This window comes from Acipenser ruthenus, chromosome 19, assembly GCF_902713425.1.
Source record: "Acipenser ruthenus chromosome 19, fAciRut3.2 maternal haplotype, whole genome shotgun sequence".
Lineage (NCBI taxonomy): Eukaryota > Metazoa > Chordata > Actinopteri > Acipenseriformes > Acipenseridae > Acipenser > Acipenser ruthenus.
Window position 1 is genome coordinate 3,853,473 of NC_081207.1, and position 23,770 is coordinate 3,877,242.

Sequence of the window (23,770 nt, forward strand, 5' to 3'; positions counted from 1 at the left end):
TACAATTGTATTGCAATGGATCTATCTGTGCACTTTACTTTATCAGAAGCCAGGCGTTATTGATTATCCAGTTGGTTTACATTTCCCTAAAGCCAAAGATTTATCTGTATGCACAAAACCAGCTTGTATCTACTATCACTAACATATTATTATTATTATTATTATTATTATTATTATTATTATTATTATTATTATTATAAAACTAAATTATTTGTCGATTTTGCCATTGATTTGATAATGTTATTTCTTGCCTCTTTCTCCTGTAAGGAAAGCCGTATATCCTGGTTAAATAAACACATTTGAAATGTAAAGTGTCTGAATTAATCGATTGCTTTGTGAAACATGGGAACGAAAATACACACACATTTATAAAACTGGCGCAGTGTGCAGATAAAACGAGAAAGACGATTATAAAACATCAATTTTCTTCCGCGTGGTGGCACCATGCTACTCTCCGTCAAACCGCTTTCAAAAGCTGTGTCTCGCAGTCGCCGTTCAAAGCTGGCTGCGCTCCTTACTTTGAAGGCACTCACACGGGCTACCTCTGCTGCAAGTTCCCGATGACAGCTTGATTTTCCCCCGCCTGTTTTTTTTGGGTTTTTTTTGCAAAGTCCGATTACACGACTTCATAGGCGGAGCATCAGTGGATGTGAAACTTACTCTCACTGGGGCAGTGTGTTCTATAGCCAGCCACAGGCGCGTATAGCCTATACTATAGGGTCCCGCTGTGTGCTGGACAGGACCATTTGTGTAGTCACGCTGCCTTGTTTAGGAGCCACACAGCAGAAACACGGCGCTAAAATACATTTTAAAAAATATATATTATATATAAACTTTTGCAACTGGATTTAATAAGCTAGGTTTGAATTAAATACCATAACTGAAAACAAACAACTTGTTGTGTGTCTTTGCTTTGGATTGTGGAAAATTTAGTGAAAAAAGGACCTAAACGACTTGACATGAAGACATGATGCACATTTCTCTTGCTTGGGGGTTTAATAATGTTTCGTTGCGTTTGTGTTGAGAATTTTAATCGCCAGAATAATTACTCGACATAAACCGACGTGCTTCGGCAGAATTCAGTTCAATTCAGTACAGTTAATGGGGGGAAAAATATGTTTGGAGGAAAAAAAACAAAACAAAATGCTTGTTAAAATCCGATACAAACATTCCTAAAACTGATTGTGTGTCGCTTTAGTTAAAAATCAAATGAAACATCCATCTAGGCTATATAGATGGAATCTACAAACCGTTTGGAATAAATTGGAAAGTTATTACGATTATGCCATACTGGTTATATGGTGGCGTTTTTTTTCAATACAGATAGCTCTGAAGTTTAACATACCATACAAAGTAGTTCTATTAGCTTTTTATTCACGCCGACAGAAAGAAGATCTCAGATAAAAATCACCCCCCACCACCGACTCCTCTGTTCTACGGAGCAGGCTTCGCTCGTCTGCCGAGTTGGTGGATCTGAAATCCCGCAGAAGCGCTCAGAGACTCGCCGACGCGCTACGAGCACTACATTCCCTCTACTAATCCAAGGGGACCGAGGCAGTGCAACATGTCTCCAGCGTGCCGGACACATGCTGCTGGTTTCGCCCGGCTCTGGGCAGTGTTTGGGTATTCTGCCGGGCTGAAGTCGATTACGAGCTGGATTCTATGGTTTTCCTTACTGTTCTCCACCACAAGCGCTCAAGGTAGGACAATGACAACAAACATTTATATTTTGCATGCTAGTTACATTTGTTGTGTTTAATCGAAAAACCTCAAACGCGTATGTTGGTGTCTTCGTATGGGGTTTTGATATGCATTATTTTTATTTTTCTGTGTGCGTTATAGAGCCGGCTGGGGTAATACAGAAACTTAATTATTATGCGTCTGTATTGCTTGGCTATTCTGTTTTCAATTAATTTGCAAATATTTGGGTCTGGTTTTGTCTTACCCTGTGTTATCTGGATGGGAATACACACACACACACACACACACACACACACACACACACACACACACACACACACACACATCAGCATAAATACAGGGGTGAAATTCTTAACAAAAAAAGTGCAGGTACTTATGTGCACAGCAGGGGTGTATACATAATGTATACATATTGGTACCCGATACATTTATAAATACAAAATAAACCTTAAAAAATAACTGATAAAATATAACCAATTCACCAGGAAGCTGAAAATACTGTGTGCTTTGTACCCTCTGCTTGTATCACTCAGTCATGTACTGTAATATAACACTGAAGTTAAACCTTAAATGACAAGCATTAAGAAATATTACACTATGCAGTAAGAGTTTTGTTTCTAGATATCCTAAAAAGGATGATGTTATAAAAATGGTATAAAAAAACAACTTTGTTATGAAAAAATGATACAAAAAGGTCTTAGTCAAACAATGCAGAATAGGGGCTAAAATACCCCTCAAATTTATTATGTAGCAGGCACTACTGCTACTACTAATGATGTACTTGGCCATTTTAATCTCCATAGAATTCTCTGAAATCATCCCCATACTTTCCAGATCCTGGGTACTCACCTACAACAGGACATGGTCATGCTACAATAATAACCTTGGATAAGAACATATTAAATAAATGTTTCTTTTCTTCATTTTGTACTTATTACTTATCTTACAATAATATGTTCTGTGTGCTTCTCTGTTGTGTTTCTGTGTAGGTTAATTACCATGATCGATTCCAGAAAAAGATTTTTCAGGCAGAAACAGTATAAAAGTAGACTTTTATTTTATTTGATCCCTGGTATTGTGGTTTCTGCACAAAAGACACATTTTCATAAAGTAATATCATTACTGTGGTTTACTTCTGCCTTTTTTTTTCAGTGTGCACGCAAGTGAAAACTCACATTTAACTGAAATAAACTCTTCAAAATGTTTTAGAAAAGGGGGCATTGTACAAAGAAAAAACACCTCTCCGTTTTGGTTTTCGTTTATTACAGTCCTCATAACAGAAAATACTAGGATCACAACAAAACAAAACATTGATCACTATGCTTAACATGTGCCTTGCAAGTTGGGCCAGTGTTTGAAAAGCGTGAAGCACACCTCCATCTGTACCCTGATTCTGAATCACTTACATATCTGAAGCTGCACTTTGATCCTGTTTTTATGTTATTGTTAATCCCTACTGTCCCACACATCACGTGCCATTTTAGAAAATTTCAGGCAAATTCTGGCAATGTGGTAAATCGATGCAAGGCAAAATGCGTTATGCTAATTATTTCTAATATTTATCAACTATAATTTATGGCGAACATTGACGTGGATTTTTGCCTTCAAATTCATGTGCAGCAATGTTCGTTTCGAATATTTCAGATAGTTTCTCCGCCACACTAAAGAAAATAAGTATTACTTCATAATAATGATAATTACTCCATGCCGCTGATTTCACGTTGCACTGCTAAGGTCTTCTCTCGTTGATCAACGATGAGCACTGACACAAAGCAAAATGGGCGGAGATTTGTGACTCATGCCAAAATTAAATCTGATCAGAATGAAAGCTCGGCCAATCAACATGCAGGGATCATACTGACGTTAATGGTGTCCAATAGCAGCTAACAGAAGCAGAAGCAGTGTGAGGAACCGGAATGCAAGCGGCATGAACTGTGCTGAATGAAGGCGCATTTGAGAAACGTTGCGCTAGTGGACTGTGTGAGTGGATGGAATGCATCTGCGTTGGATGAAAAGCAGATTAAATAAATCCCAGTATTGGATTATTCTCAGTGATCTGCAAATTAATAATAGACTGCAAGTGAAATTTTAATTAGGCTGATCATGCATTTGTATTGTGTTTACCCCTGAAATTTGCCTTCACAGCCGAAGTGTAGGACAGAGTGTTCATGGTTCATAGTGATTGAAATTCATTTAGACTTGGCAGCAGTTGCAGGGAGTATGTGAAATGTGTTCTGGTGGTCTTGACTCAAAATCAAGGTTGCTGGTAATTGTCAGTCTCCGTCTGCATAGGTAACTACCCCCTATCCAATTAGGCAGGTATACCCTTCAGAGCATGCTTGCTGGGCACAGACAGCTATTTTCAGTGCTGGGATAAACACTTAGTTGAATACTCTTTCATTTAGCTGCTAAACAAAAGTCTAGCTCTACCATGTTATGAACTGAAATTCTCTCAGGAGTAAAACAAACTTGCATACACACTCTTTCGTACAGTAGAATGTGTGTTCTCTATTTCAGATGTCATTCATGCAAACAAACATGGTCATTCGAATACATTGCTAGTGAATACATTTCAAGCAGTGATGGTTTGAATATCTGAATAAGTCAATGCATGCTCTGAAAAGGGTGAAACAACCCCAGATTTGATCAGGATTTGTGATGAGCCATTTATTAGCCAGACAGACAGACTTACTGTCAGGAAAGATATAAGTTGCATAATAATATCTTACTTTAACTCCACTGGCATAGTGGCCAGGCAGAAAATATACTGTAAATGACATTGAAACAATTACAATGCTTATAAGGAAGAAATTGCAATCTGTTGTTTATACTGGTTTAAAAGAAGATGACAGATGAGTATCAGGAGATAAAATACTACTGCCAGAAAGAAGTATCTTTGAAAGCAGGAGACGTTCCAGTGAAGTCATTCTTCATTCGAGGATGCTCTACATTAGGAGAATGCCATTTTGTAGACTCCATCCTTGTAAATATACCTATCATTCATGTACAGCCTGCTTTGTAAGGTCAGATCAATCTGAGAAGTCCTTCCTGTTCATGTTACAAAGTGAAAAGCCTGATCAGACATAACTCGTCAGATCATGCTCAACTTTGCAGACAAAATGTGAAGGTCGGTCAATGAGAATCCTCCATCAGTGGTATTTCTCTCTGTAAGATTAGTCTGATAAGAGTCACGTCTCACTGATCAGAAATGACTTATCAGAGTAATCTGATTGGGCAAGCCTGGCTTGGATAATCGTTTATGTGTTAAATTAACATGGCCCACAAAATAAATAGCTGTCACGTCATGTAAATATCATTGTTTGTAACTGTTCTTTGTATCGATTGAATTTTGTTAGCCTGCTTGCATTCTTTGTATCGCACCCCGAATGCACTTGAAAAGGGGCACTTTTTTCCACCTTTCATAAGAAGATGTCTTTTTTGATAAATGCTCTGTTTGGGCAGACATGAAGACTTTGACGTGGTCTACCCAGATAAACAGCGTTTTCATCAGTTTTTTTTCTTCAGTTTTTCCCTGTTTGATCCTAGCTGTCACACAAACGCCAGATATGTCACGGCTTGGTGAAGCGAGGCCACAAACTGAGTCATGAGAATGTGGCAGATAGAATTCATTGGGAGTCCTGTTAAAAAGGTCTGGAAAACTGTTAACAGGATTCACACACACTTGTTCACTCCCTCGCCCACTCACTTACACATACACACAACTTCTACATAACCATCGCCTGGACTAGATCCGGCATGCTTTTGGTTGGTTGGCAGATATCAGTGCGGCATTTTCAACATTTATTTGAATTCATTTTAATTATATTTTTGTGTGTACATGCAATCAGGTGGACTAATCTCCAAATAGTACCAAGCTACTGAATAAAGACCAGCGTCTTAGCAGACGCCCTTATCCAGGGCGACTTACAATTGTTACAACATATCACATTATACATTATTTCACATTTTTTTACAGATATCACATTATTTTTACATACAATTACCCATTTATACAGTTGGGTTATTACTGGAGCAATCTAGGTAAAGTACCTTGCTCAAGGGTACAGCAGCAGTGTCCCCCACTGGGGATTGAACCCACAACCCTCCGGTCAAGAGTCCAGAGCCCTAACCACTACTCCACACTGCTGCCTTCTCATTGCAGTATGCAGCTGTTTCCCAATCTGTATGTTGTATGACTATAATGGATAATCCCCTTGCTTACCAAAAAAGGCCCCTTGTTAAAAATACACAGATCAATCCCTGTATGATTAAAACTCCTAGATCCTTAAGCATAAGTGATATAATACTCTGTGCATTGCCTGTACAGTATCAGCATGCAGAACACTCAGGTAGGTAATGCACTTACACTGAGATGACAGTGGCTGGGCTGAAGTCGCTGTGGGGGCTGATGCCTTTATATGCATTATAAAGTGCTGCGTGCCAAGTCATGGAGTCTACAGCAGTGACTTAACATATGGTTTCAAGTGGAAGTACTCCAACGGTCTCTGCTGCTGCACTGTGGATGCTGTGCAGTCAATCTGCACAGAGATGTCTTTATCCCAGCAACGCACACATTTAACTGTTCCTTGGAGAGACGTTCAGATACTTTATTCATTTAACTAAACACTAACCCGACAAAATCTCGTAATGATCCGGAGGTGTAAACACTGAAGTCTGCAGAAGGCTACAAGGAGATGCATTTGTTGCAGGAGCATAGCATTTTCTGCACTAGAGTTAAAGGTAGGCTTTTATTTGTTTTAAGTTTTTTTGCTTGTTAGTTTTTGGAAGGTTGGGGCAATGGTACAGGTTTTAAGCACAGTGGCGGGCATTCACAGCTGTACAATCACACCTCAATACTGACATGGCCTTAAGCTCTGGGTCTCTGTCAAGCAAAGACTGCCCATAATAGTGCCACGTTTTATATCATTATGTACTGGTTCTGTGATGTAGACCAACCAAGTCTAGTCACGATCACAGCTTTTCTGAAGATAAAGACCCGAAGGTAGCTGTGACTTGATGCTGACAACATTAGAGCTCATTGGACACAACTCTCATAACTCCTACTGCATGCTCTATCTGTAATCATTCTCTTGAGAAACCACACAAGAAAAAAAGCATGAATACTATTTTATCAATCAAACAAGTATTCAAAAAGACTTGTATCTGGAGACAGACTTTCCCACACGCTTCTTGCAAAGCCTGGTGCTGCTGCTCTGAAATGCTGGCAGGGAACAGCAGGGTATTCCCTGGAGGTCAAGGTCAATGCTGGCAGGGCTGACCGCACATCACATGCTGTTCTGGGCTTCTGGAGGGAGAGATGCCAGATGCTATACTCGCAGGGGTCTGGTCTTCGCTTTCTAAGCGGTAAGGTGAGCTGACCACCCACTGAGAGCATTGTAACAGGATTTCATTGCTTAGTCTGCTGGCCTGTACTACGGACAATTTACATATAATAAACACTGAAGTGATATCTGTAAATCTTGAAATCTGATGTTTTTGGGTGGATTATCACTACAAAGAAAGCTTATCTATTAAGTACTGGTCTGGTGTCTGTATCTCTTTAGAGTTTCAGTTTTGAAAAGTGGTGCAAACTTTGAAAATGAGACTGAAGCAAAGAAAATTAGACCAGAATTTTTTTGGACAAGAAGTTCATACTGTGCTTTACAGTTCTGCTGGCTGTCAACTTGCTCTGAACCAGGCAGCTGCAGATTAGTATTGTATTCACAAGGGCAGTCAGGCTGAATGGCGTTATGGGAATGCAATCTGATTGCCGGGGAATTTGGTAGCATGTCTCCAACTCTGAGCCCTCTAATGGGAGCCTTTTAAGGGACTGGTAATGAGGCAGTGGAGGGCAGGAAGGGTGGAATGTTGTTATTACCAAGAACACCAACAATGGAACTTTTCCATGTGCTAACGCAGCATCAGTAAGCCATTGGCATTCAAAGCCTTGAATTAAAAGCATATCTGATCTAGCATGAAAAAAGAAGAATGGTTTAACCCCAATGAACTCATTTTAAAGAGATTTCCATCCCATGCAATTTAATAGCCAGTCACGCTCTTACACCCTTAGAATCTGATTTATTTTCCCGTTCAATTTAAAGACGACCAACAACATACTTATGGGATATGCCTGCCTATTGGTAGGTATTTATTGAGCTCTTTATAGCAGAGCTGCCGATAGGCCCTTTCCTGGGGTGATGTCCTCGGTCCTGCCTACCGAGGGGTCAAAATAGCCATTTCTCTTTTTAGATGGTAAAGTAAGACATCTGTGTTTAAAACTGAGCGTATTTTGAAAGCGCGTTTCCTAGTTGACTGCAGTTCCCCTGCATTCGTGCTGAAAGCTGGCTTGCTGCTTTCCTGGAATCAGCGGCTCCATTCTAGCTCTTCTTGAGCTTTCTGTGCCTTTTTCACAGCCTGCCTCACTTGCTTTACTGTTTACTGTCTGTCGTATGTGAGCAACTGGCTGTGCAGTATTATTTAAAAGTGTTCGTTGTTTTTTCAGTCTACACTCTTGGGGAGAAGGCAGTTCCTCCGCTGAGGCTAGGCTCTGCTGAATCCCAGCCGTTGAGTGATTCGCCGACTGCTGTGTGCGCAGTTGGGCAAAATATTTATTAAATTATTATACTGTTGTTGTTGCGTGTCTGTCGACCCTGTCACACAACCCCGCTTTGTCTGTGTTGTGCTGTGAAAATTAGCTACAGTGCAGTATATATAAAAAAAACAACAACAACAACAGCCAGTCAGCCTTGTAATTCCTCCACCGGGGCTGCGTTCCGACGTGCCGGCTACCTCGGCCCGCCCACTCTGGTGTGTCGGGCCTATAAAAAATAAAAAAGTGTGTTTTTTTCCCCTGTTGTTTTTCTCTGTTGTGTTTCTTCACCCGCCGTGGCTTCAGCCTGTCTGACCCACTGGTATATGCTGCACGCTGACCAGGTATGTGACTACACATGGTCAGGGTAGGCACCGCTGCATTAGCTGCCCCCCGGTGCTTCGGTACCTCAGTGCACGCTCAGCCCCTGATACTTCGGTGCCTCGGTGTGCATGGTGCTCATTGCACACGGTGCTCGGTGCACACAATGCACGCGGTCCCCGGTGCTCACAGTGCTCAGTGCTGGCTGTACGTGTATACGGTGCTGCATGGTACTCGGCACATGTACTGCATGCGGTACTTGGTGCACTCGGTGCTAGCGGTGCACACGATACGCGGAGCAAACAGTACCTGGTGCGCATGGTGCTCGGTGCACACGGTACTTCTGTGCCTCGGTGCCCGTAGCACCTCAGTGCACATGGTGCTCGCGGCACGTGGTGCATGTAGTACTCAGTTCAATCGGTCCTCGGTACACGGGTGTCTAGTACCTCAGTGCACATAGCGCCCTCAGGTGCTCAGTGCACGCGGTGCCACGATACCCTCTGCCTGTAGACGGTGCTCCACTCCGCTGTAGGCTACGCGCTGAAGACCACCAACTAACCTTGCGAGTTTGCATCGGTCGCCCTCACGTGTTGGATGCAAAATGAGAAATGGCTTCCGTTAGCTGACTATTTTGATCTCTCCATAGGCGGGACCGAGTACGTCACCCCAGGAAGGGGCCTATCGGCAGCTTTGATATAAATAGCTCAGTAAATACCTACCAATAAGCATGCATAAGTATGTTGTTGGTCGTTTTCTATTTCAGGGAACCAGGGTTACGGTAAGTAACCTGACGTTTCTTCTTCACTGGCGAGTACATTGTTAATGTAGCTCGATATTTCTGTTAGGATAGCTGGGTAACTTGAAAAAGGAAACACTAAATGTGAGATTAGTATATTTTAATAGGGAGATATTTTCTATTTTAATTAGAAGTCAATTGAACTTTTAGCTGAAGAGAAGCTATGGCTTGGAATAATACATCATAAGTGAATCTTTAAGTCATTCATAATACTGCACTGTAGGCAGATTTGTATATAAAGAAAATACCTTTGGGGGACACAATTTAGTGTAGGAAACTGTGGGAAAAAGATTAAGTTTAAGTCCACGGCTTGTCATTGGATAGATCCAAGGTGGCCCAGAGTAAATGGCAATGTGGTCTTGGAGTTGAGAATTAACAGGGAATTCCCTACCTCACCAAACCATACATTTTAAAATGTATTGCTGTCCATGGAAAGCCCCTATATAGGGATCTAGGTATGGTTTCACAGATTCCAATCAGCACACTGATCTTGGACTACCTCACCTAAAGTAACATTGGATAGTCCAAGATTACAGCTAATCAGGGTCTTTGAAACCAGCTGTTGGCAAGAAAAGTCAGGAAGGCCAAAGACGTCATTAAGAAGCTGTCATTTTGTGAATTAACCTGTCTATATCAACATAATCAACTAAAAGGCAACGTTGGGTCACATTTTAAAATATTGGCTTCATATTCATATGGAATATGGAACATCATAACATTATATTGTAGGAATACTATGGCATTGCCTGCAGGTTCAATTAAGCCTGGAATGGCTCAAACTCCCATGTAATACGTTCTCTGTGTGAGTTATTTTTCAAAATGCTATGCAATTGCATTTTTTATGATTCATGATATGTAAAGTTATGCAAAAAGAAACTCATAACTCACATGTATAACATTTTAGTACATAATTCTAGTTTCCTGGTAGCTGGTGTGCATAGCTTGACATAACTGACTGCTCTGTAAAGTAATGCTTACTGGCAGCGGACCAGAGACCTTCAAACTTCACTTGTTTGTATCTGTTTGTTTTTTTTTATGGATGGGGAAAAAGAAAACTAAGCAAAATTGTAATACCCTGGACTGTGAGAGATAAAAGGAAGAGAGAGAAAAGAAGGAAAGATATCAGGGCCCCCCTTGTAAAAGCACTTATGTGTGGTGTGTAGGGTGAGTCATGCAGTCAGGAGAGGAGGTTCCTGTCCTGTCTACAGAGGACCATACCGGCCAAGCGTCTAGTGAGCTCGGGTGGACACCTGCAGGGCTGACCTTTGTCCTCCAGAGGCCGGTAGCTCGCTGACATCCGCTTTCAATGTTCCTGGGTGTAAAAGAGGAAACTGGCTTAGTCCTGGGATCTTCAGTTCTCCTGAGCTGTGTGGGGAATTGCTGTGGTGAGGGGGAAAATATAAAAATAATTGACACAAGTGTAAAACTATTTTGAGGTAATTGAGGTGATTAACACAGCATTCCCCCACCTCACTGGCAGGCTTGGCCATTAGTGGTTCTTTCCAGACAGAACCAGTCCCAGAGTAGCCCTGAGAGGCCCCGTGGGACCACAGAGCCCACTGCAAACCCCCCCCCCCCCCCCATCCCTCATTCCAGGTACAAATAGCGAGAGAGAGAGAGACACACATTCATCTTGATTTGCCGATAGTTACAATTTTAATTACACCTGAGCTCTGTCGGCCTGTCACGTTGGGCGGTGTGGGGGGGGGGGGGGGGTATTGATTGGCCGCAGTGAATTGATTAATTGCCAAGTTGATGGGAGCCGACTTGTTTTCCTGGCCCCTTTCAGGACTAATGAGCTGCCCAGTCACCATGGCAATCAAGATTTAAAGGGAAAGGGAACCCTTATATTTCCCTTCTGACAACAAGGTGATATTTAAAGGGATGGGAAATAGACAGGCCCTTTGTTCATTTATTGTGTCAGAAAAGAGGATGTTGTTCTAAATATTGCACTACGATAACAAGGGGACATTTAAAAGGACCTGTAAACTTCACTCTCAGGACAAGTAATTTAAGAAATGTAATTTAACAGGAATTTAACTCTTTCAGTCCTTGTGTTAACATACGACATCGGAAATCACATTGAGACCTCACAGAACACGTACGTAGGTCTCAGTCTGAGATAGTGAATAAATATATGTAAAAAAAAAAAGAATAAAACAGTGTCCTAACAAAATTAATTAAAGTAATGTGTTAAGGGAGTTCATCTTATAACCATATCTATATATATATATATATATATATATATATATATATATATATATATATATATATATATATATCAAACACACCATAATTTAGCTGAGAAGTAACACTTCAACACTTCAAGGTTCAGTAACAATATTCCTCTGAATTCACTGTGGAGATTCGATACAGAGGAGACAAGATGTAAAGCCACAGAGTGCTTCATCATTTACCAACCATAAGTCACCTTAACAGCCAGTCCTTTCATAATTTAAAGCAGAGGCCAGATTGTCATTACCCTTGTTTACAACCAGGAATGGAAGGCCTTGGTATAGGAAAGGTGGGCCTGGGTTTAAAAACTAAGGGAAGGGTTGTGTGTGTGGGGGGGGGGGGGGGTGGTAAAAAATACTTTCATTAAAACAGATCTACATCCAACTGTAGTCATGAAGGCATTCTATCCCAGGTTAACCAGATTGAATTCAATAACTGCTTTTGGTCCTGGATTGACTAAACCATTAAGAACTTGATTGGAACACAGTCCTGGTCTGGAAGTGGCAGAGATGCCCATCCAAGATCTATAGATGTCTAAATATCTGTCTGTGATGCTTAAGCCGCATATGTCAAGCTGCTGTATGTATTTATCTACCGTAGTACATTGAAACTGATTTAAATGAAGAATAAACATTTACAAGATTACTAACCTGGGCATGTACGTCTCTTTGGTGTGTTTTAATGTGTAAAACACAAGGCTCTATTCAGAACCATATCTGTTAGACAGTAAGCAGAGTGCTCAGGTTCCCTGCATGTGTATGGGCTGTCGATGCCCCAGGTAGGCAAAGTGGTTAAACTTGTTAAAAACATTAGATTTGTGAAGCCTATCGTTTTATTAAACTCTTTACACCGCCCACACATTTCTCCTGGAGGAGAAATCCAATCCAGTCTAATACACTTTAAATTCATCCAGATCATTTCAGGAACATAGCACTTCAAAGGGAATTTTGCATGCAAATGACAGACAAAAGTGAAATATTTCCTGTGGAACTTGTTTTATCTTTAATGGGGCTCCATATGTTATATTTGCAGGAATTAACTTGTCCCGTTCTAATTTCTCTATGTGTATTGAGTTGTGCAGTTTTGCTCATTTTATGTGAGAGCCATCATTAAACAACTTCAGAATGCAGTACAGTAGTTTAGAATATACTGTACAGAATATAACGGTCAAGGATGTTGTGTACAGAAGCATAACAAGCCTTACCACTCTAAAAGGTATAACTACTTTAATTTAAAGTCTTTGTTAGAAGACGTTGCCCTTTTAACTGTACAGTGTCAGTTGAGATGAGTTTTTCCAGAAGGGTGATCTTCAGAATGTAACAGTGGTGTGAGGTCTTAAACAGGCAATGAACCTGAGTCTGAGCCGTGGCAGCATGAGTTACACTGACTGGATGTTAACCTCTGTGCTAACAACTAGCATTCCTTAAATGTCACCCCTGTTAGTAACAGAAGTTACTAATGAGCTGGTTTTAGTCAACTAAATATTTAAACATTTGGAGCAAATGAATGATTGGTAAAATCCATTCTGTTGATTTATTTACTAATTGTCCTTCTAATGGGATTTTTGTATAGAACACAGTGTCACCTGGTGCCCTGATGTTGTAATTCACCCCTCTTTCCACATATCTTCACATTCCTGTCAACACTAATTTGTGGTTAATATGAGCCTCATCCCAGAAATGGCAAGGCTGTTATTAACTCCAGCAGTGACTCAGATAGTGTTTGGCTGCGAGATTTACAGCACTTCCAAAGGAGACCTTGACTTCTCTGTATTTAATATAAATAAATCAATAATAATAATAATAAAAAAATGAAGAGCAGGAGATACATTTTCTACTGCAATCTGTTCTGTTTTGCTTGTTGTTGAGAATGAAAAGTTAACGCTAAAGCTTCCATTTCAGTTCCGTTTAAATGTAATGTATTCTCCCTTCAGGTAATGCATTTATATAGGAATACAATGGAGTTGCTGTACATATAAATACATGTGTCACATTATATTTATATCTTGTGAACCTTGCGTCCAATTGCGATGAATCCTGGTACGGACAGTATGGCATCTTGGTCATGATGACTCAGTTTTGCAGGTTTCTGGATTGCTTGTGTTACACAGCGTTTGCAGAACTGCTCTCTCAGGTTTGATGGAACCTTGCAGGGGCTTTTGTTGTGCCATTTACTATAGGTTACTTATGGTGCTCCCATTTCAATTGTACTGAAGCCTGATTGGCTATCAAAGGTCATATCTTGGGAACAGCTCTCCTGAATTTGAAGAAAATTTGCATTTGTTATGAGACTCTGTTCCACGTGCTGTGGCTGCAAGTCAAATCTTGATTGATAGAAAGAAGACCAGGCTTATATTCTTTGCCTTTCACAGGCAGACTGACAGATTACTTCCGTCTCCTGGGCAGGGAGAGGTAGGACACATCACAGCAAAGCACAAGATGAATCCAGCCTCTATTGTAACTCCATTTGAGCTGAACTACGTTTCTGAGATTTCTTTTTCACACAAACTCCGCAGCCGATTTCGACCGGCTCTGGGGAAGACTGCTGTGTATAATTCTAATCTGCAAATTCAGTATTATACATAGCTGGCAGCGTGCCCACATCACTTGGGCCTCCCTGGCATTGCGCTGCTCAGTGCCTGGTGTTCATTATTGATTAGGAGAGCAGCTTAACCCAGCCCTGCTCAGCTAGGGCCGAGATTCTGTTTGATGTCAATTTGTGTGATACTCTTGTGTGATACTGTTCTCCAGGCTTCTCATTTGAAAGTTTGAAGGCTGGACGAGCCTCCCTCATGTTCCTACCGTTTCTCTTCAGTAGCTGTACTAGGGGAATTTGCCCTTGGAACAGTTTTTGGAGATGGATCTCTAGGGAAATTTCAATTGTGTGTGTGTGTGTGTGTGTGTTTTATTTTGCTAGCGCCTGTCTCCTGGGGAAACGTGCTGTTCTGTGCTTCACTGTACTGTACATGGGAACATCCCTGCAGAGAACAAAAAACACATTTAAAAATGTTGAATACCTGGACGGTCGGACCAAAAACTAGAAAACTCTGCGGTACGTCCCTCAGATATATGTAAGCAGACAATTGTATCAAAAATGAAATAGGGTTAGACTTACAGAGTGCAAAAAATACACATTTATAACATTAATTACACACAGTAAATACAGGTGTACTTCCACATAATTACAAAGTAACTACTATGTAAATAAACAGTAATTCGAGACACAATGTGAAGTGTTACCGGCTTTTTTATCCAAGATTGCACAAATTACAGTGAACAAAATTCCCAGCACATTTCCACACCTAACTTCCTCGAAGGAGTTGGTAACCATTTGGGAATATCCAGAAAGAAAAGTAAATTCCATGCAGACTCGTTGCTGCCCTGTCTGTCCTATGGTAGCCCTACACCCCATTGAAAGTGCTCATGGGTGTTGCTGACAGAGGGCAGTTTGGATAATACATCTTCTCACAGCTGCTACAGCTCTTGGCTTTCTAATAAAGGTTTTATAAGATTACTAAAATAGCACCAGCTCATCTGTGTCTCTGTTTGGAAAGAAGTGTCCATTCTCAATGTGAGGAGTGTGAGTGTGTGTGAATTGTATACATTACTGTATGCGACATGGGTTTGGAATTTAATTATACTGGGCTTACGTGTAAGTATTTATAGTAAGTCCATAAAAGGAAATTGGTTGGTTTATTAAAACCCCTTAACCCATTGATTTAACCCCAACTTAACACTTTTTTTTTGATGAAAAAATATGTTTTTATTACAATCAAAGACACAGTAATTAATGATGCAAGCAGAAACAGCAATACTAGAGAATAAATAATAGGATAAGAAACAAAATATTAAGATATCACAGATGGTATAGTATCAGTTTCAGTAACATATTGTCTGTTAATACTGCTAGTTATTATTAAGTTTATCACTGCTTCACTTTACCCCCTTGATTGCCTTTTCAGTTTTACCTTCGGCGTGTCGGTAATACTTGGATCTACAGACAAGCCGTAACGAAGCAGTAATTAAGTGGTGTATCTGGATTCCCCGGAGACACAGTGACCTGGTTCATTTCTACACAGTCCGAGTGCTTTTCATTCCTATTCCTTGGGGGGGGGGGGGGGGGGGGCAGAGTCATTCAAAGGCTAGAAAAGAGACGGTATGAATCACAGTGTGTCTTTTTTTTTTCCTTCTTCTTCGAAAAAACCCTGCTTTTTAAAACACGGATCAATATGGCTCTAGACTTGGTATCCATTTATCCTCCATGGGTGTATTGTTGTGCGGTGATCACTACCAGCAAATCCATTAATAGTCAGTGAAAGTTTCTTCTCTAGTTGGCACTGGTGTTTGGATGGCTGTTTAACTGGGTCACACTTTACATTAAGTGCCTCTAATTACTGTGTTTGTATTCACTTGGTAGATACATGTGTACTTATATATAATTACAATGTTATTATGTATGGTTACAATGTGTATAAGTGCTGTTTTACAAATGTTTCTATATGTGGTTACGCTATGTGCTGTACAGTAATTCATAGGATTCGTAGTTATTGCATTAGCATTGGTACAGTATTCCCATGCATCTTGAGTTGCTAGTTTACAAAAGCAACCCTTAGAGTAAAAATGTAATCATCCAATTTGTGTTGTATTGTTGCGGCTGCTAAGTGCTGCTGCAGTAAGCTGTTTCTTACTATACGTAACAAGGTTTTGTAACATTACTGGATTGTTTTCCTTTCAAAAACTAAATGTGATGAAAGCATCTCCCTGTTGGTGCAAAAGCTTTGTTAAGGTCTGAGATTATTTAGTGGAGCTGAGATATAGATTTCATTTGGCTGGAAGAGATAAACATAGCAAATTGGATTAAAAGGGGATGAAAGCATGGTAAAGAACAGCAAGGTATGGTAAAGCATGTTCAAAAAAACATGGCTAACAGGTTAAACTGTGGTAAATGCATAGTATAAGCACTGGGAAAATACTGTGCAAAAATACAGAGGTAAACCTTTATAAGAAATATACAGTATCACTTCACACATTCACTTCACACAAAAACATCTCTTAATAAACACATTTTTTTTTCAGTTGAGTTGCATATATGCAGATTAATTGATCATCTTATTGATTATAAATAGATTCCTCAAGCTGATCGCTGAAGGGTGATGTATGGTAATTGTGATGGAAGTGCCCCTCACATCCTCAGTTCTGCCTTCAGAGACTTAACCTCAGTGGGTGTCATTCCGACAGACCCACCCACATGTGTAGTTGATCGATGGATACTCTGAAAGCTGTTTTGTGTTATGGCGACAGTCTGGGTTCAAAGGTCACCAGCAAGCACATCTCCTGCTCACTGACTGTGAAACGGCTGGTCATTAACAATGATGTGTCCCTCTCCATCTCCTCCCCATTGCTGTGTTCTCGTGGTTAACTGTTTGTGACCCGGATAGAGATAGCTCTACCCCTGCTTCTTACAGCAAACTTCTTACATCGGAGCACAGTGCCAGCAGATAGACATCTTGTTTTGACTCCCAGTCCCTTAGCTTTAGCTACTAGGCCACACCCACTCCCTAAACTCTTCTTACTCCCATGTCTAACCACTAGGCCGTCTGCATTCCTCCCAGTCCCTTTGCTCTAACCACAAGGCCCCTTTGCACCCTCCCAGTCTCTGCTAGAACTACAAGGCTACACTGTTCACCCCCTGCATCCCCCTCAGTCCCTCGTTTGTAACCACTAGGCCGTTCTGCCTCAGTGTCACTGTTAATGTCATGTTACTCCTCATGGGAGAGGTTGCTGCTTTTTACGGTTATCTGGGCCTGTTGTTTACTACTCGCTAGTTTTCCAGTAACAGCAGATTTGTCTCCACATAAAAAAGGCATCACCTCCAAATTGCACCGCAGAGAGAAGAAGGAGGCAAGTGACCGACGTTGGCAGAAAATGGAAAGAGAAATGGCTCGTGGGCCGACCCAGAGGATGAGCTAAGAGAACCTAGAGCGTGAAGACAGCAGACGCTGCAAAAACACGCCTCAGTTTTAACTTCCTTGCTTGCTTGTTTTTCTGTTTCTCTGTTTACATGGTCCACCATTACTCGGTGGGGGGGGGGGGGGGGGTGTTTGGATTGGGTCCTCATTAGTGGTCCTTTGGGCTTATTAAGAAGCCTTGCATGGTTGGGTTTATAATGGTCAGCAATTGGACTGCAATAAATATGCTTCTATCAGACTGTGATGAAATCGCAGTAATGAAGGAGGGCTTTCAGAAAAGGGTATTTTATAATGCTTGGTGGAGCTAAAGTGTGTAGCGTGATTTCATTTGTGTTCATAGAGAACCCTCTCAAGCAATTGCTTTTCAGGTTACTCTGCTTTTGGGCTTTGCTTCCCATCTGTTTGACTAAAAGGTAGTAGGGTGGGAGTCTGAACGCCATCCCAGAGGCACACAAACTGCAAGAATTGTACAGATAGGAGGGTGTGTGGTCCAGTGGTTAAAGGAAACGGGCTTGTAACCAGGAGGTCCCCGGTTCAAATCCCACCTCAGCCACTGACTCATTGTCCTTTTGGGTGAGACGTAGTTGTAAGTGACCCTGCAGCTGATGCATAGTTCACACACCCTAGTCTCTGTAAGTCGCCTTGGATAAAGGCGTCTGCTAAATAAATAAACTAATAGAATGAGCTGCAGGTTAGCTGGGCATCTTCTATTGTCACTGTAGTTTATTTGTTTTTCCAAGGCAGTGTACTTCAGATAAAGGCCATATTGATGCACCACAACATGGTAGAAAGAGAATGTATAACCAGGTATTTTTTAAAGAACGATAAGACAAAGAAATAATCAGTTGACCAGGATTGAATTCAAGAAACAACAGTAAAAGTTCAGGTAGACTGTGTCAGTTAAAACTCACACATTGTTAATTGAAATCAGAGACCACTGGCAGAACCAAGGAGGGATTTTAATAAGCAGACAGGCGGTTTACCGTACACTTTCTCTGAGAACAATATGGGGGTTTACAGCATTGTACCCCATAGGAGATCTTTCAAAATCTTATGTTCATTGTTTTATGTCATTTAACAGCTGAGAGAACTAAGCTGAGTCTGTGTTTTGAAGTATTCTTGTGCTTAATTAATAGAAGAGCTTTAATAAATATTAAGAGGTTCCTTGTAAGTAAAGCTTTTTTTTGTTAATGCATTTAACTCCTTCTGCTTCAGATGTGTCTACTGTTAAACTTACTTCAGTTACTAACAGAATAAAAGATGCATTTTAAAGCCAATCCAAAATCAATACATTCATTGCCTGTGGCACACCTTGTGTGTAAACTGTCTGACTCTGGCATGAATACTTTATTCTACGAATTGAGATGATGTCTGTTCTGTAATGTATAAATGCTGCATCTCCCTGCTGCAAATCCATTTTAGCTGATCTGACAGGCTTTGATTAAAGTTTGGCTGATAGTTGCCATTCGGTTAGACCACCCTTCTGCACCCAAGACAAGCTAACTCTGTTGGCTGCTGTGGATTTCTACCCTTGCCTTCTCTAAAAGACTTAGTCAGACTAAAACATCAATACATACGCCAATAAGGCTCCCATTGCGCTGCAGTTTGAGCCATTCCTGGTTTTGCTATGAGCTGAAGTTGTTAGCTATACATTATGGCACAATAAGCTGATAGTAAAACCTGGAATTGCTAAAACTGCTATGCAATAGTGGCTCTATTATAGTGGCCATATTTTCATCCCTATAGTACTGACTTCACTGCTGACTATTACAGTCTTCAATTTATTATAAAATAAATTCACCAGTAATAATAATGATAACACTGAAGCAAATCCCTGAGCCTCTGAGGAGGAAGGAGGGAGGCAGCTGCATGGCACTGTGCCTGCTGTGCCCGCTGTGCCCGCTGTGCCCGTGGTCATCTCTGCTCGTCCTGGTTGGTGGCTGTCCAGCTGCTTCTTCGGCTTCCTCTCTCCATCTCCGTCGCCTTCCTTCTCTCTCTTTTCTACCTGTCTCCTTCGCTGTGACTTTCTTTCTCTCCGTCTCTTTTTCCACCTTTTCCAACCTCTTCCTTCTCTAATATTTTTCTCTCCACTGTTTTTTGCTCCTGAGACCAAACTGTACAGTTTACACATAATTATTGATTGTGCCATATTCACAAATAAGCACAGCCTATATGAGCCTAATCTTGTGTGGCTGCCAAATAATTTTCTTTAATATTTTTGACTACAAACTTACACAGCAAAAAGGTACATTTACTGTAACGTCTTTTACAAGACTGTTTTAAGGAATGTTTTTTTTAAGGACTTTGTCTCTCCCCGTCTCTAAGTTGAAGCCTGGATATTAACCCTAATACCTTGCAACAGCCTTTGAGTGTGAATAATATCACCAGTTAATTGTTCTTAACTTGAGCTGCTGGCCTCCTGAAGCTCGTCAACGATGTTTTTGTATGAGCTGCGTGTTCCTCACTCCTCCCTGGTTTAATCCAGTGGGGGGGGGGGGGGGGGGGGTTGAGTTCAGGGACCAGAGAGTGCATAAAAGTGGCACACTAAATTAAAATTCATCCAGTCTCACAAGTCAATGTCAGTACTTCATTATACAGGAATAGTATCGGAACAGCGTGGATGCATTGAGAGTACTCTGCATTGCAAACGAGGTAGCTGCAGGATGTGCTCTTGTGCTGCTGTTTCTGATGGATCCGGTTGTGTATTCCGGTCATGTGCGACGGATTACCAAAGATACTGAGCTGTGTTCCCACATGGGTGCACAGAGTTACCTCAGATCTGGATGTTTTGTAGGGTCACTCGGGGTGAGCAAGACCAGTGCTTAAAAGACAAAAACTATTGACGCCTTGGACTATGTAAATGTGTCCCCTGCATAGGATTCAATAGCCTAAGTGTTGATTTTGATTTGTAACACAGAGGTGGAAACACCAAGGCTCTGGAACCACTAATTATCTCCAGTTCTGAATACAGTCCAAGTGAAGAGGTTGATGAGAAGCACACAGTCTTTGTATTTGTTGAGAATGGTAAACACCAGTACCAAGTTTTGAAAGACACGTTGTGCTGGCATAATATGGTAATTTCTGTATTTGTAATAACTAATAAAAGTGCATTTGGATGGCTAAATTATTTTATATGTCCATATTCAGAAATCGCAGTTCATCCTCACTAGAGTGTGCTAATTTATACTAAGCTCATATCGATAAAACTCTTTTAAAGCATCACTCAAGGGGTGTCATTTTTATGGGCACCACGTTAGCTAGTCAAGAGTTTTTTCTTTGGCACGTAAAAATATTTCCGAATTTCAAGTTCTATTTGTAGAACCGCTGCTAATCAGACTCACCCTGAAGGCCAAAGCTGTCTGGTGCTTGAAGGGTTAAGAGTGCAGTGTCGGAGCAGCAGCTGGTGGTGCTGAGAGCCTGACGGAGACCACCTGTCCCCCCAGAACGGAGAAATGCTGTTCTTCCAAAACTGCCTCCCACTGCCATAGAGACCCAGGGGGTAGAGTGCGTGTGTGTGCAAGTCTGTGTGTGTGTGTGTGTGCAAGTCTCTGTGTGTATCTCATTGTGTATGTGTCTCTGTGAGTCTCTTTTGTTAAATAAACTGTGGGACACTGCAGCTTTAAGGGATACTAGTTTCATTGTAATTCTAATAGTATAGGTTTCTATGGCAGGTCATTGCTATTTGTGTGTGTGTGCATGTGTATGTGTGTGGCTTGCCCTCTGGCTGGTGGATCGTTTATAGAGGAGCGCCAGATATTCAGCAGTCACCCCCCACCAGGCAGAGCAATTCATCTTCACTGAACATTTATGTTGAGGATTTTATGTATTTCTGGCCACCTAATTTTCTTTTGTGTGACAATTACAGCCATGGGACTGAGAAAGAAGCAATGTGGCCTAGTGGTTAGAGCAGAGGGACTAGGAAAAAAAACTGTGGCCAAGTGGTTGGAGCTGAAAGACTGGGAGGGACGTAGTGCAGCATAATGGTTAGACCCGAGGGACTGGGAGAGGGACAGTGTGGCCTGGTAGTTAAAGAGAGAAAGCTGTAAGAGAGGGGGTGTGCTGAGACAGGGGGGTAAAGACTTGCCTCAACCTGACAACTCACATCCTGTCAGGGAAACAGCTGACAGCTGTGAAAAAGGGGGATCAGCGGGATTAGGGGGCTTTGTTAGTGTGGAGAATGGAGTCAGACAGGCTACAATACAGAGCCACCACCTCCCCTACTACACTGTGGAAAATAACTATCAGTTTAACTGTTAGGAATGCTTACTCCTGTTTACAACATCTGTCTATGTGTCGATTTTTATTTATTTCAAATATTTGATCAGGAGATACCTGTTTCCAAAGGTGTCAAGGCGGCAGTGCTGATCCTCCTTTAAATAATGTGGTTTTCATGAATTTATGAATAAAAAATAAGTTTAGTATTCATGTAACCATCTGCAGTCTGATCCATTCATAATATCCACAGCTATATCTACAAAATATCAATAAATCATTCTGTTTCTAAAAGTCTAGCTGCTTCTAGTCAATATTCATAAGCCCATAAATCCTCTGATACGCAGGGGAGTAGTTTCAGTGTTGTTTTGAAAACTTTCGTCCTGGAGGTTCAGAAATCTGACATGGTGGGGGCTCCCGAGTGGCGCATCCAGTAAAGGCGCTCCATGTGGAGTGCAGGATGCGCCCTATAGTCTGGACGTCGTGAGTTCTAATCCAGGCTATTCCACAGCCGACCGTGGACGGGAGCTTCCAGGGGGCGGCGCTCAATTGACCGCGCTCCTCCCGGGGGGAGGGAGGGCTAGGTCGGCCAGGGTGTCCTCAGCTCACCGCGCACCAGCGACCCCTGTAGTTTGGCCTGGGCGCCTGCGGTCTTGCCTGTAAGAAATCTGACATGGTGCCTGTCCATTTACATGTGGTTAAAATTTTTTGTCTGATGGATTTAGCTTATAGAGAAGTGTGTGCGCTGTATATATCGGAAGAAGTCGTCTAGACAAGTTTTCACCTGCTACTTGTTTTAGCAAAGGATTTACTGTTAGATGTTGGATAAAACCACAAAACCTTGCTCAAGGGTACAGCAGCAGTGTCCCCCACCTGGGATTGAACCCACAACCCTCCGATCAAGAGTCCAGAGCCCTAACTGCTACTCCATAATGTTGCCCCACTCCACACAGCTATGCAGGGAGGAGGATCTGAGCTCAGAGCAGATAATCAATGGGTGCAGATTTCCGCTATCCTTTACAAAAACACACTGCATTATTTAGTTACTTTGCTGTAAATGCCCATACTGTACATAATGTGTAAAAAGTATCAATTACGGCATTATTCAGCACATCAATAACACTAAAGCACAAACAAAACATCTCCCTAGTCTGGTAGGTAAAGCGCAGTCCAGTAAGTGCCTCGTCTTAAACTTTCATTAAGAATCACCGACTACATTACTGGACAGGAAATGCATCGATATAACTCTTGTATTGTTAGTTTGTGTTGGAATTAAGACATGTTTAGGGTACAGATAAGGCTACACACACGTGTTTGTTTATAGTGTTAATGAGAACTTTGCAATTAACTCACATAAACGAGCCCACTGTCTCAACGAGGCTTCTTAAGACACTGAAGAGTGATATAAAATAATTGGTCCTCTAATTGCTCTAATTGCTTTCTTCTGGATCCTTCTCATGCCCTGCCTCCTTTCACCTCAGTGACCTACCAACAGAGCGAGCTCCACTGAGAAACCAACACATCTACACTTCATTGGAGCCTCCCGCCAGCACGGATTTATAAAATTACTGGAGTTTCAAAATGGAGCCATTGGTAGAATGGTACCACAGTGGGAGTGCTTTGACATACCAGTGGTATCCCAATGATAGGACCCAGCACTGGTTATTTATTGCAGTACAATGTTAACATATGCCAGACTGAGTTCAAAATCATTACTTGCTTGGGTTTCCTTTACATTTTTTTTTTTTTGTTAAATAGAGCAAATGTTTGATATGCATTAGAAACAATTCAGCAGAATCTTCTATAAATCTTTTTTTGTCCTTTGCACTTTGTTTTTTAATGAAACGAATAGAACGATGATGTTGTCTTTTTTATTGTTATTTAACAGTTGCTTGTGAAGACGCCCTGTCCCTATGCTCAGGTGGGGAAATGAATATATTTATCTGGG

At 41.3% G+C, this 23,770-nt stretch overlaps 1 protein-coding gene across 4 annotated transcripts in view; it reads left to right on the top strand.

Moving 5' to 3' along the window:
• Positions 1-679: 679 nt before the first annotated feature.
• Positions 680-23,770, top strand: part of LOC117424246 (protein sidekick-2-like) — a 145,432-nt gene continuing 122,341 nt past the window's right edge. For 3 of the 4 annotated variants that reach the window (XM_058992377.1, XM_034040426.3, XM_058992378.1), the window contains exon 1: positions 681-1,700. In XM_058992377.1, coding sequence (XP_058848360.1) covers positions 1,565-1,700 — 136 coding nt within the window. In that variant the 5' untranslated portion in view covers positions 681-1,564. Of the gene's footprint in view, positions 1,701-23,770 lie in introns of all 4 variants that reach the window. The other variant, XM_058992376.1, reaches the window with a different exon arrangement.